The 18167-nt window shown below is 32.2% G+C and overlaps 1 protein-coding gene across 1 annotated transcript in view; it reads left to right on the plus strand.

The window, feature by feature from the left end:
* The window catches only part of LOC103604424 (neural cell adhesion molecule 2), a 116988-nt gene that overhangs the window by 17630 nt on the left and 81191 nt on the right, over positions 1-18167 (plus strand). The window contains exons 3-4 of the mRNA XM_008588975.1: positions 9097-9214; positions 15417-15577. Coding sequence (XP_008587197.1) covers positions 9097-9214; positions 15417-15577 — 279 coding nt within the window. The remainder of the gene's footprint in view (positions 1-9096; positions 9215-15416; positions 15578-18167) is intronic.

Below are 18167 nucleotides of genomic sequence, written 5' to 3' on the forward strand. Positions count from 1 at the left end.
GTGTTTCAATGTTCCTGTTTTAATTAGAATTAATATTTTATCATGTCAGTTGGGTTGTAGAAACTGTAGTGCTATATAGATTCATATACCTTCTCCTATTTATGTTGTAGTTATCTTTTATATTATAAATTCATTAATTGAAACTTCATCAGATAATTTTTTATTTCAACCACTAAACATTTTAAATAACTCAAATGAGAATAGTGTACTATATTTACTCAGCTATTTACTGTTTCTGCTGATCTTTTTTTATTCCTGATGTTTGATGTTTTCTCGGATCAAATTTATTTTCTCTTTGAAGAGGTGCCTTTAGCAATTCTTTTAGATTAGTTCTGCTGGCAGAAATTCTAGTTGTACTTTATCTGAGAATGAGAATTTAATTATTTAATTTCTAACGGGTATTTTTGCTGTATATAAAAACTATTCTGCTTCTGGTACAAAGTCCGCAAATTTGAATCATTTTTCTCCTGTAAATAATGCATCTTTTTGTGTTTGTATGTCTTTAGTTTTTAGCAGTTTGATGATGATGTGCTTGGACATAAACTTCTATGGGTTTATCAAGTTTGGAGTTAAACTACAGCTGGTCTTGAATCTGTGGATAATATGTTTGCCAATTTAGAAGTGTTCAGAGGTTAGCTTCATAGATACATATACATACATATATACATATATATATTCATAATTCTCTTTTTCCTTTTCTTCTTGGATTTAATGATATTTTGGTATTGTCTCACAGGTTCCTAAAGCTATGTTCATTTTTTAAAAAATATTATATCTTCTGTTTTGATGATTGGATAAATTCTGTTGGTCATTTCTCAAGTTCAGCAACTCCTCTGCATATCCATTCATTATATACAAAAAATATTTTTTGTTGTTAATATAAATTTAGTTATAATATTTACTACTTTTATTTGTATCTACATATATATGTATCTAGTATGTTTTTGCAGAGACTTTACATCTTTCCATTTATTTTGAAATAGTTCACCCTTATTCTTTGGAACATGGCTTTAAAATAGTTTTTAGATAATCTAGCATGTGTCAATAAGTCAATGAAATTTCCTATTGACATGAGATTTTCCTAGCTCTTCATACATCAGAAAAATGTAGATTATATTATAGATTTTGAGCAGTACTTTATGAGACTCTGGATCTTATTTCAATTTTACATAGAATGGTGATTTTTTGTTTGTTTTTGCAGGCAACCAGTTTGTTTAGAATCAGATCACATATTCTGACCAGCCTTCTTTGTGGATTCAAAATCAGTTTTATTTTCAAAACCTTTTCAGTGTTTTTTAGATCTGTCCTGTATGTACCAATGACCATTTTAGGAACTGTGTCATGGTCTATCCCTCAGTTCAATTCACAAAGTCTTGGTAACATTTAAGATCAGATCCACATATGAAGCTCAGGGCAGAGCTAAAGATTTCATAAATAACTTGATGTAGTTGCTATTCCAAGCTTCTCTTACCCTATGATCTCCACCATACTTTTCTATTCTTTGGGTCACCAATTTTCAGTCCCTGGTCAGAAAGGGGGGCTTTTGCTTACCATAGTCTGCCACAATTATGCTCTTATTTAGGCCCAACTTCCCAGAGGAATAAGGAGAAAAGCAATGGGAGTTCGCTTTTGGAACCAAAATTCATTCAATAGAAAAATAAGAATCTCCTCTGTCAGAGAATTAGGTATTTGCAGGCCTCCCTTTGATGCTATGTCACTACCAGCAGATTTCCTTCCTGCTCATACAGTCCAAACTGTAAAGCTTCTCTTGGACCTTTATCAGGCAATGTTAATGCCACTTCTGGCTTTTTGGCTGACTTCAATTCAGACCAAGTGATTCTGAAGAAAATTGTAATCTTACAGTTTGTCTTGTGGTACTTCAAATTCTATCTTTCCTGTAGCAATATGCCTGCTACTATTAACCTATCAGTGTCCTTAGACAGATTATCTATGTAATCTACCCAAGTTGTATAGCCATATTAAGTGGAAAGAGAGGGTGCCCTGGGGTTCCTCCAACTTACCCAGAACTAGAACTCTGCGATAGTATTTTTAAACTTGTTAACATGTATGTGATCAGAGCTTTTTGTTTTCTTTTTTTTTTTAACTCTAAGGAATTAATAGATGAGGAATTAAAAATATTAACTGATATGATTTGAAACTGCTCTCTTTTGATCGATACCCAAATTATCACAAAACATTAGTTCACACTTTAGGATGCAATCAGGCTTCTTGACTTTTGACAGTTATGTATTTAAGATCATACTTATCTGACTTAGTTAATGGTACAGAATTAAAAGAATTATAGGGAAGAAAATAAGAGGTTGCAATTCTTCTTGTTTGTAGCTGCTCATCACTGGTGCAAATAATGTTGGTCTCGCAATAATAGTTTTATTAAATCATGAGCTATTTGGTCATTTAATGATTTCCTAGTGTTATTAAGATATTACTGTAAACCGACCAGTTTTTTATATCAAAATAACCCTTTCTCCACAACATCTCTATTATCATTTAACTTAACCTTTAATCCTGCTATGTAAATCAACCAAAGATGGTCGCTGTACATTGGTCACTAGTTTGTTTATTTTTTTTTACAGCTGACTTGGATCATCAGCTCAAAAACCCACCAATGCCAAAGTGAAAATGTTATGCATTCGATTGTTTTAAAGTTAGACCAAATAAGCATATTTTTAACCACTTAGAATCAGCCTGCTTTGCACATTCTGCAAAACTGCATCCAATTTCTGCTAGCTGTAGATAAGACAAACTTTGGGGACTGTGCAAGATGCTAGTCCCACAGCTGCCCTTTGGAGTTTAGAGAGATTTTCCGAGAGACTCTCATGCTAACTGAGAGATTCTGCTGTGTTGCTGAATGACATCACATGTGCACATTAGTCCTTCTCTCCCATTCCCCTCTCTCCTCGTTCTCTTACCCTCCTCCCCCCTGGGAGGTGGCCCCACAAGCTGTCTGTAGAAGATCTGCTGCGAGGAATTTCCCACACTAAGTGCTTGTGCAAACACCCCCAAACCAAGTTCATTGTGTACTACTGCCACCTGTCATTATGTCTTTTTCCTTGTTCAGTCCTGAAATCCTTGAATTCACTACACTTCTAACAGATTCTCTTCTCCAGAATTTCTCAAAACTGATTGTTACCAACTTCTAGGAATATGTCCTGAAATTTTAGACATTTAGGTTACCTTTAAACTGACCCATGGCTTATATTATACATTATTTTCCTCAGCAGTTTTATATAACTTGTCTTTAATTGCTAATTTGAATCACCAAGTTGTATACTATTACATTTTTTACCACAGGTGGTCTCAAAACTTTTTGTCTTAGAAACATTTTACACTTCTAAAATTATTGTGGAACCCTAGAAGTTTTGTTTATGTGGGTCCTACCTATTTATATATATCATAATAGACATTGCAATTGAGAAGTTTTAAATGTAGCTCAGTATTTCACTCAAATTTTAAAGTGTTAACTTATTAATTTGACAAAAATAATAAACCTGCCAATCTAAATAACATGTTTATTAAAAATAACGTTTTGTAAACAAAACAATAAGAAAGGAGTGGCTTTTTTTTTTTTTTTTACATTTTGTTCTTTTTAGTGTGTGACTTAAAAAAACAAAAGCAGATTCTCAGATCTGCTTTTGCATTCAGTCTTTTGTGACACATATTTGAACCTGAGGAAAGTACTTTAGATAAGGAGATTATTGCACTTTGCCTTCATTACTACAATCCAATAACTGACTTTTGCAGGAGAAAATCCATCTTTGCACAGATGATATGTGATTGGAAATAGAAGGGCCCTAGAGGCCTTCTGAAAGTGTGTTGGGGACCTTAGGGTTTCTTAAAACACACTGTGAGGACCTCTGATGCAGAATATTATTAACCATAGAATGTATTCTGAAAAAAGCATAAAAATGGTCATGCTTAATGGAGAAATTGCCTTGCAAGATGTGAAAGAACTTTCAGGTTTGCATTTATTCATTCATTCATTCATTCATTCATTCATTCGTCCATCCATCCATCCATCCATCCATCCATCCATTTCTTCATTAACATGAAGAAGGATCTTACATATTAACTTTGGCCTTTTATTTAATTATCATCTTTTACTGTGGAAACAAAAAGAAATTCAAAGCATTGATTCAATGCTTTCAACTGTAATTTTTCACTTGGCTTTTTTTTTTAATAAGTATTTTATTTTGATGTTATAAAGCTTGTAGACATCAGCTATGAATTAGCTTTAGTAAATTATGTGAAAATTATTTCAGTCTATATTGCTTTGTTTTCTTATGTTTTTTATACTTTTCTGGTTATAAAAATAATTTATTGTTAGAAAAGAAAATTGCATAATGTTGACTCAGGGAAATTTAAAATACCCGATTTAGTATTTTTCAGTCAATATTTATTCATTTACCCTTTGACCTATAAAGTTCACTTCTGGGTAATTAAATGCAGCATTTATTGCAGTAGGTAAATGTTGTAATATATGTGTTTGGCCATATTTGGCCAGGTGACTTAATATATACCCAATAGTGTATCCACAGGTTCTGTAAAACTGTGCAAGTTCAACAAGAGAGAGTAAGTTCCTAGCATATTGACATAAATAAGACTTACATGAATTATTATTTGGGAAAAGAAGTATGGTACAAAAAAGGATGTATTTTGTACAAGAAAGAGGAAATGTAAAAAATGTGGATTAGTATTTATATAAAGAAATGCAAGTAATTAGTAAAGGTAACTGACAAGTAAAGGAGTAAGGTCAGGAATTCTCAGTGTCTATCTTTTTGATTAATTTTAGTTTTGAAACTTCAAGTATAAGCTATTACAAAAGTCAAGTTTAAAAAACATAAAAATCAGGTTAATTTGGAAGGATTTAGAAAATGCATAATACCATAATTATGAAAAAGCAATAAAGCATCAGTTAATATTTTCTCATTGTTTTGTACTTGCTGTCCACTGAAACCAACACTTATTTGATTAAAAATTGCTGATTTCTCTAAAATTAGGGTTCACTAAGAATGAAATTTAAGATGTTAATGGAGACTTTTTCCTTGAATGTTTATTTTAAACATAATGAACCAATTTGATCCTCACTATTCTGTAATTTGATGTATAAATAATGATCTTACTGTTTTCCTTAAATAGCTTTGATTTTATACTCAACGCTCAAGAGTTGATGGTAATTTTGTCACTGCTTTACTGTATTCACAAATTAGAAATCCGTATGTGTAAAATGATCACAAATTTAAATCTTAATCAAGTACATAAAGAAATGTTGAATAGAAAGTGTAGCGATGCAGAAATACTCAATATGCTGACACTCAAGATTGGAGACAACTATAATTTACTACAACTACAACTCAACTACATTTACTTAAAAAGAACTGACTATATATATTTAGTTTATTGCAACCAGTGAGCTAGACTTTCTTTCCAAATCGAACTGTACATTAATTAGCTTTCTTTATGCTTATCATTTGATATTTTTTTATTTGCTAAATTTTGTATGCCATTTGAGTTCCAAAAAAAAATTATATTTCTATTAAATGACATTCTAAATTAACTGGACATAAATGGACAATGAAGGAGTATTGCAAGTAACCAGAAACAATATTAATAAAAATTGAGAGGTGATAGATCCTATGATAGCATTTGAGGCAGTAGTGAAAAGCAAAACAAACAAAAAATTAAAACAAAAAAGAAACTATGCAGATATGGTTTCACTGATGCCTGATAGGACCACTGGAAAGTAACAATTGCATGATCAAAATCATGATAAGACTGCACTCTCCATACCTGAAATATCCTATTGCATAGAGAGAGTCTACACAATTTTAAAATAGTAATCATTCTTTACTTTATGATATTATAAGCAAATAAGTACATGAAAAGTTGCAAAATGAGGATACTTGCTTTCTTATCAAAGGTGGGTTCTTAAAATTAACTGACAAAATTGAAATTTTCTACCATCCCCGAGTAATATAAATTAGCTTTATAAATGTGGTTTCTCAGTTATTTCACTTTTTCTATCTTCAATATTTATATGCAATGGATTGAAATTTTTGTTAGTGAAATCATTGGAAAACCTGAGGAAAGAAATTAATTTGCCTTCCATATAAACCAAGAATAGCAATATAGAATGTTAGAACTACAACGTACTTTAGTCTTAACTTTGTCCGTTTATTTTCTTGGTTAGGGGCTGAGATAGCTTATGTGACTTTCTAATGGTCACACAGCCTTCAATATAAAAGCAAAGAAAGATAAACAAAAAAGGATTGTGAATTTTAAATTCAACAGTGCTCTGTTAGATGGAGGATCTACAAGTGAATTTATTTAGTAATATGCATTTAAACCTGAACAAAAAATTATTTACAAAAGGCTAGCCTTCCTGAGTATTACAGTGTGAGATTAGTTAGTCTTACTTAGCCTTAGCAAACTTAGAGGAATGAGTGGGTACTAAATAATCTGAACCACATAAGCTGCGACATGAATACGTATTAGGGTTATGTTCATTAACGAAAGGGAAAACAAACTGTCAAATTAATGGTAGTTTTGGTATTTAAACAACCAGTTAGGGGAAATAAAACTTGAAGGTGGACCAAAACCTTCATACTAGTGAGAGTTATAGAACTATTTCCCTACACATCTCCATGTATCTTGCAGCGAAAGAATGAAAATAGAAACTTACCAAAAAGTGTTGACTACTTAACAAATACAGAATAAAAAATCATGGTAAAGATATTAAAGCTGGATGTTTCAGATAGAGTCAAATGTGAAAAAAAAAGCTTTTTAAAAGTAAAAATAGAGTAGATGTGGGATTTATGAGAAAACAAGAAATTCAGATGAAATATAATGAAAATCCCTTTTAAAATTGTTTAATTCAATTCAATAGAGAATTCAGAACCAATGAGGTAATGCACATAAAAATCCTTTCTGTAGTACTAAAACAGTAGATAAAAAATTCTGCAAATGTACTGGCTGACCAGTGAAAATCTCCTCAGATTTTGATACTATTATTCTTCAGAATAGTTCTGGAATTGCTCTTGAAACTACGAAGTGAATATGCAATACTATACGCATATTAATATTGTTCTGCTAAACTACCCTGTAAGGTAAGAACAGATATTTCATTATCAGAGTCAATGTATCATAACCATAAACATTAAGATTTGTCAATTCTTAGAGATCATCTAGCATAGATGGTTCACTTTATAGACAAGAAAATTATGGCAAAGATTAAGTAGCTTATTTTAATTAGTAGCAATACCAGGACAAGAACCGGCGCACTTGGTTCTCAGTTTGGAAGTGTTCCTATTCACACAAATACTTAACTCTGAACAGAATTTCTATTGAAGAGTTCATTTCCATCATAATTCTCTAATGGGTTAAAAATCTTTATAGTTGTAATAAAAGCAGTAATATTATTCTTGCAACTACATTCATAAATAACAAAAGGCAAAGCAATGCACTTTGATTAAAATGTTCTTCCTCATAATTACAAGGGAAGGAAAACACCATATAGAAATTCAAATGACAGCATACTTAAAATTCAAAGTTAATACCTGAATAAAGTCCATCCTTTGTAAGACTATAAATTATTATTATAAATTTAGAGACAGCATGTCAGATCATATCCCTCCTATGTAAATTCATAAAGGCAGAAACTTAATTTATTATTTTTATTTACTAAGATACATATCGTTTCTTATCCTCACCATCAATGGAGATAATGCTGCATTGACATTGACTTGAGTGCTATTGTAGAGATATTTAATTATAATCACACTACTAAATGCCTGTCTGGTCAGGTTGTTTAGGATACATTTTAGAAATTATTATTATAATAAATATTTGAAATATTACTTTGTCATATTCAATTTAAAATTATGAAAGTGTGCAGCAAGTCACAATTTATGCTTTGAATTTTAGCTTCTGGTATGGATGTTAGCGATTTGTTTATTGCAAACAATGCATTTCAGTAATAGTTTAAACATGTTCAAAATTTGCAGCATATACAGTTTCTGCAATGTAATTAGTTAGAAATTGAGGAAGCTTAATTTAAAAATTGAATTGTTCATGAAAATCTATTTTCACACTCTCTATGGCTTAAGCAGTTACTCTTCATAAAATGTTCTATAGATGTTGGAAGAAATTAAGCAAAGTTAATCAGAAAGAACATTATGGTTTGACACCTAATTTGGAAGCCTTGTCTTGAAGCAGTGAATGATTGCTATGGCATTATATATGCCAATGAGAACTCAAATAGGAAATCCATTTATGCTTGAAACAGATCTCAGTAGTGACGTAAGTCAGAGTGGTGTATGTCTGTCTTTTTGGTGAGATGTATCAGTTTGTTTCTGTAGCTTATAACAGAAGTAACTGAAACTGGGTAATTTGTAAAGAAACTATATTTATCGCTTGCAGTTCCAGAGTCTATGAAGTCCAGTGTCCAGGGAACACATCTGGTGAGGGCCTTCTATGGTGGAGACGTCAGCAAGGCAGGGTATCACACTGCAGGAAAGGCAGAAGCAAGAGAGAAAGAGAGTTCCTCATGCACTCTCCTATTAGAGGCCTCAGAACCCCACATATGACCACCATTAAACCGTCAACTTATTAATCCATTTACTAGATCACGATCCTCAAAGTCTAATCAACTCTTTAAGGCCCCACTTTTCAATTACCATAATAGGATTTCCCACCTTCTTAACACTGTCACAGTGGGGGTTGAGTTTCTAATACATGGACTCTGAGGGACACAATTCAATCCACAGCAGAGATATATTTTATAAAATTATATATGTTTGCTAAAAAAAACGTATAGCTCATTGTTCAGTCTAGTTTAATTAAGAAATTGTAAAATAGCATTGCAATGAATTTATCTAATTATTGTTCATTAGCAGGAAGATCAGTGATCTTAAAGTTATTTTGCTATGAAACAAAGTCCCATTAATGTAAGTACAGAAGTCAACTATCAAATTTAAAATCTAAGCATTAAAAAAAAAGAAAAGAGGTAAAATATGTCTCAAAATGGTGTTGGTGAAAATATTTTCAACTCTATTTACTCTATGTCCATCTCTCCTTCAGTGCCACCAGCAATCACAATGCCACAGAAAGCCTTTAATGCCACAGCAGAGAGAGGAGAAGAGATGACTTTGTCATGCAGGGCCTCGGGCTCTCCTGAACCCTCCATTTCCTGGTCCAGGTAGGTAATGCACCACATCTCCTTGGCTTGTGTCCATAATTAGGTACATGGAATAATATTTGAGATCTTAATCATTTTGGCGAGAAATAAACCACTGCTTTTTTAGTTTCGTTAAAAATGTGCTATTGTTTTCAGTTAAGTTGGTTAGATTAAATTGCTAAAGAGATCGACAGTATGATCTTGCCCTAATTTTCTGAGCCAGGAGCTGCATGCACAGTTCTTATTTTGTCAATAAGGGCATGTTTCTGGTTGAAATGGGCCCAGGAACCTTGGGAGTGATTCAGTCTTTCTATTGTACCCACAATACAAGTGTGTCTTGAAATAGTCACCCTAGTGTTACCGGCACCATTATATTGTGTGTACAAAATCATATTTTATTGGAATGTAATTGTATATTCAATTTTTATACTATTTTACAGAAGTAACTAATTTTGTTGTTAAAAATTCATAAATTAATGTCATTTTTAAAAAGATTGCCTTATCAAATGAGTAAACTCTGTATTCTGAATTTATTTTTAGATTACTTGTATCATTTTTTGTTAGAATTTTTAAATGTATTTTGATTTCCATTAAGATCAAGCATATGTGAAAATATTCCATTCTTTTAGTTTATGGCTTAAACTACTAAATTGGAGACAATAAAATTTAAAAGTGCACAGCCTGCATTAGAAATGCAGTTTAGCACACAAGAATTAACTAACTACAAATATTTATAAAATAACTTCTATACTTTATAAATCATATAGTGCGAGAATAATCTCAAGAAAACAATTAATAAAATATGCATTCAAATGTGCCAAAGTGTCAATAGTAAGAATCAGGATTTTTTTAAAAATTATTTTAAGGACAACATTTGAAATCCAGAACTAATTTTTCATTATTTTCAGTATGAGCATTTACTGATATTACCTCCAGCTTTCAAACCTTTGTTTATACTGTTTATTCATTTGATATAGCAAGTAGCAATAAATAAGATATTTCTTCAAACAAGGCGTTTTTAGATGTTTTTTGCAGACATTAATTTTGAACAAATTGACATACCGTTGGTATTTTGTAATGGGATGACACATCAAACATTAACATTTTCACCCCAGGTACTCATCACATATCTCATAGACTGCTGGTTTACCAGTGTGGATCCTGAACAGTCAACATCAGATCTAATTGCATCACGGAAAAGTCCTTGGATCATTTATTACAGTGAACAAATATTGTTCTAGAATCTTATTCTAATGATTTTATATTTCCAGAGAGACTTCTTTTCTGCTTAGGTTTTTTCCTTAAAGTTTTACATTTGTTCAAAATTGTTTTCTTATATTTAATTGAAAATACACTTATCATACAGACTAGAACAAATCATATTTGGCAGAAAATATAAGTAACTTAAATCCATAATTTTTCATCTCCATATCTTCATATGTCATTACTTCCATCCCTTGGGTAGGATGAACAATTAATTTATTTAAAACATAAATAATTGTTCTAGCCTCAAGATATAAACTATATATCGAGAGAATAGGAGTGTGTGGTTGAGACATTAACAGAGATAAAATTAGTATTAGAGGGAAATTTACATTTTGGTGTATTTATCCATAGATATAGACATGCCATGTTTGTAAAACAAGTAATCCCTGTAAGCATTAAGGAATGGAGGCAGCAGCCCTAAGAGAAAGATGTAGATAACCTGTTGTGTAGAGTTAATATCTCCAAGTGACATGAGTGAAGTCAGCTTAGGCTGCCATAACAAAGTACCACTGATTGGGTGGCTTAAACAACAGGAATTTATTTTCTCACTGTTGTGGAGGCTAAAAGCCCACAAGATGCCAGCAGGGAAGGTTCTGGTAAGGCCTCTCTTCCTGGTTTGCAGATGGCCACCTTTTCTTTTTGTCCTCATATGGCCTTTCCTCTGTGAGCAAACCTGGAGAACAAAAGAGATCTCTGGTGTTAGTTGTTTTAAGAACACCAATCCTATTGGATTGAGGCCTCACCTTTATGACTCCATTTAACTTTTAATTACCTCCTTAAAAGCCCTATCACCAAATACAGAAATTTTGCAGGTTAGAGCTTCAACATATAAATTTGTATGTGTTTGTGTGTGTGTGGTGGGGGGGAGGACAAAATTTAGTCCGTAACACCAGCAGAAGAGATAGTTATTGGGGGATTATAAGAAATTTTCAGAAAGGGAATTGGGAATACTTAGTCACTTCTAAATCAAAGTGGGAGTAAATAAGTGACTCTAAACATCCCTCCCTTCAGTTTCTGTTTAAATGCTTCTTCTATATCTATTGAGATTACCATATGGAATTCTATTGCTAGCCCATTTATATGGTCAATTTCAATGATTTTCAAATGTTAAAACAACCGTGCACTCTTTGTTTAAGAACTGCTTGGTTATGATATAGTATTTTTGGATGCATTGCTGGAATCAATATGTTAATGATTTGTTAAGAACTGTTGCATTCATGCTTTGGAGAGATATTGTTTTATCATTTTCTTATTCTTGACTTGTTAGGGGTCAAGGAAATACTGGCCTCATAGAACCAGTAGGAATGTATTTCTTGCTCTTCTGTTTCCTGATAGAGTTTGTATGTAATTTTTATTTCTTTCTTAAATGTTTGAAAAGTTCCCAGTGCAACCATTTGTACCAGGATTGATCTTGTAAAAAGGTTTAACTACAAATTTATTTTTTTCATAGATATAATACTATTTAGGCAATCTCTGTTTTTGATGAGCTTTGATGATTTATGTCATTCTAGGAATTTTTCCATTTCTTCGAAATTGTATTTACTGGCATAAAGCCATTCATAGAATTTTCTTATCATACCTTTAATTTGCATAATACCTATGGTGATCTTCCCTCTCTCCTCCTGATAACCTAATAACTGGTCTTTGTTCTACTTTCTTTTTTATCCTGATCAGTCTAGATGTAAATTTGTAAGTATTATGATCTCAATAAATTAGTAAATTGTATTTACTGGCATAAAGCCATTCATAGAATTTTCTTATCATACCTTTAATTTGCATAATACCTATAGTGATCTTCCCTCTCTCCTCCTGATAACCTAATAACTGGTCTTTGTTCTACATTCTTTTTTATCCTGATCAGTCTAGATGTAAATTTGTAAGTATTATGATCTCAATAAATTAGCTTTGGGTTTCAATTATTTTCTTTAGTTTTTAATTTTCTGTTTTAGTGATTTCTGCTTTTATTTTTATTATTGTCTTCCTTATGGGTAATATTTTTGTGCGTGATTAATTTTCTAGCAATTTTTGATTGGGTGCTGAAAATTGAGGTTTTATGTTTTGGGTTGCTGGATATTTTTTATTCTTTTACTTTGTCTTACAGTAGTTAAGTTACTTAGAAAAAGTTTGATCTTTTTGAGGCTTGGTTTTAGGCTCTTTTAGGTGGACGCAGAACAACCTTAAGTCTAACGTTAATTTGGCTCCATTACTGAAGCAATATTTTTCTGAGGATGTGACTTAAAGCCGTGTGTTTTGGGATGCCTTTCTGTTCTGGATGGTTTGGATGCAAATCATTCCTGGCCTTGTGTGAGCTTCTGAGGTTGTTGTGCTTTATCTTTTCCAATGGTTCTTCCCCTAGCATAGGAAAGCTGTATTGGTATAACTCCTCAGTCAGTATTCAATTCAAGATTTGTCGGGAACCCTCTGCAGGTGTCTTGCTTGTGTAGCTCTATTGGTTGTGTAGCTCTTTCTTCTCACATGGTCTGACCTCCAAATTCTGGTCACTTTGACCTTCCCCAACTGTCTTCTAACACAGATACACTGCCTGACGCTGTTTGAGGTGTCCCTTCCAGAGCTGCAGTAAGCTATGGCAGTACTCAGAGGTCACTGTCATCCACTACCTGTTGATCAGTGTTTGAAAACTGTTGTTTCACATATGTTTTTGTTGTTTGAAGTGTGAGAATAAATATGGTCCCTGTTATTTCATTATGCTCAAAAATGAAATTATCATCCATTCTTTATTAATTCCATTAATTTTCTTTTCTTTTTTTTGTCTTTTTCGTGACCAGTAAGGGGATCGCAACCCTTGGTGTGGTGTCACCCGCACCACGCTCAGCCAGTGAGCGCACCGGCCAGTCCTATATGGGATCAGAACATGCGGCGGGAGCGTCCCTGCGCTCCCAGCGCTGCACTCTCCCAAGTGCGCCGCGGGATCGGCCCAATTCCATTAATTTTCTAATCCTGACCCTTATTTTCTTGTGACTAGAAAGGGAGTACTTAGAGAAGTGGTTTGAATTTCAAGGGATGCACTTATGGGGGTCTATCAGAATCCCTGAGGAGTGTTTTCCAGATATTGGCATCCCATAGAACTGGACTGTGAATAACAATGGGAAGATATGCTATATAACAGGTTCATTGGGAGAGGGGTATTAAGAATATTACCTTGGTTATTATGCTATCATGATTTTATTTAATTTTGTTCTTGAGGGGAGCATAATCTTTACACACCAATTTCCTCTCAATCTCTTAAGATCTACTGATCCATGTCAAAAGCCAAATCATGGATTTTTTTCCTCATAAAAATTCCCAGAGCATTCCAGCCATCTTTCTCTTTCCTCCTACTGTAGCAGACCCACCCCCCAAAAATGTTATAAGTAAGCTTATTAAAAAGATCTATATTACCCTCTATTAATACTGACTAGATTATGAATTCTTCATGATTGATGATTATTCATTTGATATACATCAAACATTTAAAACAATTTTCACATGAAGTAGGGAGATGACCCTTTTTACTAGAAAGAACACCGGAACTTACTTAGCCACCTGCCTTTATGACTGTGTGGGCATAAGTCTCTTCATTTGTGAATTGAGGGGTGATGATATCACATGTAAGTTGTAGTTCTCTGATTTGTGAATGAGGACATAGAAGGAAAATGTACATCTATAGGCTAATAGTGAGTATTCAATCAAGGAAATAATAAAGGGAAAGTGTTTTAGAAACCGTAAGTTGCTGACTCTTCTGATGTGCTATTATCATTATTAGAAAGCAAATAAATAATTTTCACTGAAAAGATTGAGAAATACATCACTAATTGCAGTGAAAGCCCTACATGTACATGAAATTCTAGACAAAAAAGCTGAGATGTTGTCATTTTTATAGTTGTAATGATTAGGTGAGTAAAAATAAGAAATAATACATATAAAAATACATGATATTATGCACACGTTTGTGAAATTTTTGCACATTTCATGATATTATTTACACATGCCATGATAAACTGGAGAAACATGCTATTGAATCATAAAACAATAAGGATTATGTTAGGATATGTGTCAGTGCTTTCTGGAAAGTGATATCAGAATTTACTGGAAAGATTTTTTAGGGCATCTGAGAAATATTCTGTTTCATTCTAGAAGAGATTTTTTTAATAATCATTTTTGGAAATTTCTTTTTAAGATTTCACAAATATTAAGGGAATTTTAGAAATATTTCAGATTTTAATATACTTAAAGTATCTCTTGCTGTGTAGTAAAAAAACTTGAAAGTCATTATTTTAAAGCACTATGAAGACAAGAATTGAAACAGGATTATATCCATTTAGTCCAGAAAAGAACTTGGAAAATATTGATAATTTTTTGTGTATAAAAGGAAACATAAAAAATGATTTCTTCTCTTCATTAATGAATAAAAATCATCATATTCAGAGTAATTTCTCTAATTAGTTGTGTTTTCACATAGTTATCGTATTTATTGGCAGTGCTTAAGTGCAATATACATTTATTTTGCATTTATATTGTACTTACTTTGAAACTCCTTTAAAGGGAGCTTTCATAGAAATAATTTTAAATGTGTCTTAAGAAGCTAGTAAATAAATATGTTTCATAAATATGTGTTGAATCACCAATGTTCAAAGAGTATATGGAATTAAAATCAGCTAGAAAACATTTTTTTCTAATAATCAAAGTACGAATTGAACCAATGTGCTTTTTTTGCATGATTAATGTCAAGATTTCAACATACTTCAAATGTAATTTTCTCTCTAAAGTCAAAACAATTTTCAGGTATAATTTCAATATTTGTGCATTAAGTTCCTGAGCCATTAAAGATATTTTTTTGATTGGAATATAGCCTTGTCTGACAGTAGCCATGAATAAATTGATGCCTATAGAACAAAAAGTTGATTATGATCTCCTGAGTTATGAAGTCAGATTTATGGTCGATCTCTTTTTCCTTTAGGAATGGTAAGCTCATTGAAGAAAATGAAAAGTACATATTGAAAGGAAGCAATACAGAACTCACTGTCAGAAACATAATCAATAGTGATGGGGGCCCTTATGTCTGCAGGGCCACAAATAAGGCAGGAGAAGATGAGAAGCAGGCATTCCTCCAAGTCTTTGGTAAGTATTATAGCACAGCACTTAAAACTGTGATGTCTAGAGGAAGGTCTGAGTCAAATTCTTATTCTGCCATGATATAAACTTTTCCACTTTCCACAATTAAACCTCAGTTTTAGTGTCTTTGAAATAATATATTTTTAAGTTTCAGCTACCAGATAGAATTATTTTAAGAATTCATGAAATTACACATGTAAATTTTTGTAAGGTATTCGTTGACTCATAACAGAAACTGGAAGAAAATCTATTCAAATTACTCTTAGTGGGATTTGTAATATTTTATATCTACGTAAGGGTTGATCTTCATAAATCATGAGATGACACCTGTTGGGATTAGTTTTACTTTCAAAATACTTCTAAAGAGCCATTAATAGGACTATTATTTAGAAATATTGATGTGTAACTAAAATTAAATATTCCTTTTTTATTTTATTGAAAGAAATATAATAGAAATATCTTCCATATTTACCAAGGGCCACATTGTTTTCTTTGGGGAACTTATAGAGCATAGGGAATTAGAGAACTAGATAGACCTCATGCCGGTGGGTACTTGTAATATGATTTTTTAAGAAATGTAATGCTAAAAAATTATTTGCACTACTTACACTAGTTCGTTCATTCCTTCCATCTTTAAAAAAATTGTTATCAAAATGCTTTTACAAAAAAGAGAGGAAAAGGGCAGGAGGGAGAAACCTGTGAAAATAAGCATGGACAGTGATTGCAGTTGTCAGGTGCAGAGGTACTCCTTACACTGACCACACAATAAATGTTCATTCCTTCCATCTTTAAAAAAATTGTTATCAAAATGCTTTTACAAAAAAGAGAGGAAAAGGGCAGGAGGGAGAAACCTGTGAAAATAACCATGGACAGTGATTGCAGTTGTCAGGTGCAGAGGTACTCCTTACACTGACCACACAATAAATGATGGCAATACCTGCATACACATACTCTCTATGGGTTGGTACTGTGGTCGCTGAATGGAAATCATTATGTCGAAAGGATACCTGCACTCCCATGTTCAACACGGTCTGTTTACAATAGCCAAGATATGGAACCAACCTAAATGTCCATTAGTGGATGACTGATAAGGAAAATGTGGTCAATATACACAATGCAATACTACTCAGCCATAGAAAAAAAATGAAATTCTGCCATTCACAGCAACATGGATGAGCTTGGAGAAAATTATATTAAGTGAAGTAAGCCAGACAGAGAAAGAGAAATTCCACATGTTCTCACTCATAAGTGGGAGCTAAAAACAAACAAAGAAAGAAAGACCATAATAAAATGTTGAACTTTCAGAAAGACAGAGCAGTCCTAAAGTTACTAGAGGTGGAAGAGGGGGCGGGGGGAGGAAGGACAGGGAGTAATTGGGTAAGGGACACAAAAAGTAACTATGATTTGTAATGATGAACATGCTGATAATATTGATTTGATCATCACCTATTGTACACAAATACTGGCAGTCAACTCTATACCCAATAAATATGTATTAATAAAGAACTAAAGAAATTTTCATAAAGCTTATATTCTAGTGGATTGAGACAGATGACAAACAGCCATACCAAAATGTATTTAAACTAAAAAAATTTGAATAAGATGGCCTAAGAAGAAAATAAAACTGGATAAATCAGGTAGCGTTGGATAAAGAAGACTATTATTTTACTCAGAAGGATAACGTTTAGGTGATGTTTACACAAAAATCTTTAATAATGAGAAGTAGACAAAGCTAAGAATCAAGAGAAGATTGTTCACGTAGAGGGAAGAAATTTTAAGTAAACACACTTGAAAATATTAGAAAATATAAAAAGCCCCTAACTTGTTCCAACAGCCTTCCCCACTTTAAAATAGTGTTCTATTTAAAACCCACAATGCTAAATAAATACGACTCAGTATAAAAATAAATAATTTAATTATAAATGATAATGTATGAAATTATTTCAAAAGACAGATATTCTCAATCCTCCTCAATGGGCTCATCTGAACTACTGTTTCGTTTCTTCCTTTTTATCAGAGTAGCAGAAAATAAGAACAAAGAGATAAATAAAAGAAAATTTCTGATATCTGAAAAGAAAATTTCACCCTTTCCAACAGAAAATGAAGTATGAAACATTACCTTACATCACTGTTGTAATCACTTTTGTATAGTAACACTGAACAAATTTGTGTTGCTTTCAACACGAAATGATGCACGAGTACATATACTGAAAATACTGAATCCATTAAAGGCAATGGAATAAAGAGTGAATTGTTAAAAATTCTGTATGCCATACTCCTGATATCAGGAATGTTATTTTCCAAGATAAAGAGCAACTTACTAATATTTCATGTTTAATTGTATAGTTGTATTGAAAGACTAAAAACATCTATTACTTGTATTAAAATAACAAATGCTAATTTTATCCATTTTATGTCTAAACAAGCAAAAATTTAAGAAAAGCAGATAATACAGAGTTCAAAAAATAAAACTGTGGTATTATCTAAATTTATGAAGGGTCATATTTTCTAATATTAAGATAATTCAAATTAGACAATGATTTTTCTTTCTATAGAAGATATAAAAAAAGAATTAGTTACAATATCTAATTTATTG

The sequence above is a fragment of the Galeopterus variegatus genome, unplaced genomic scaffold (genome assembly GCF_000696425.1).
Source record: "Galeopterus variegatus unplaced genomic scaffold, G_variegatus-3.0.2 Scaffold5135, whole genome shotgun sequence".
NCBI lineage: Eukaryota > Metazoa > Chordata > Mammalia > Dermoptera > Cynocephalidae > Galeopterus > Galeopterus variegatus.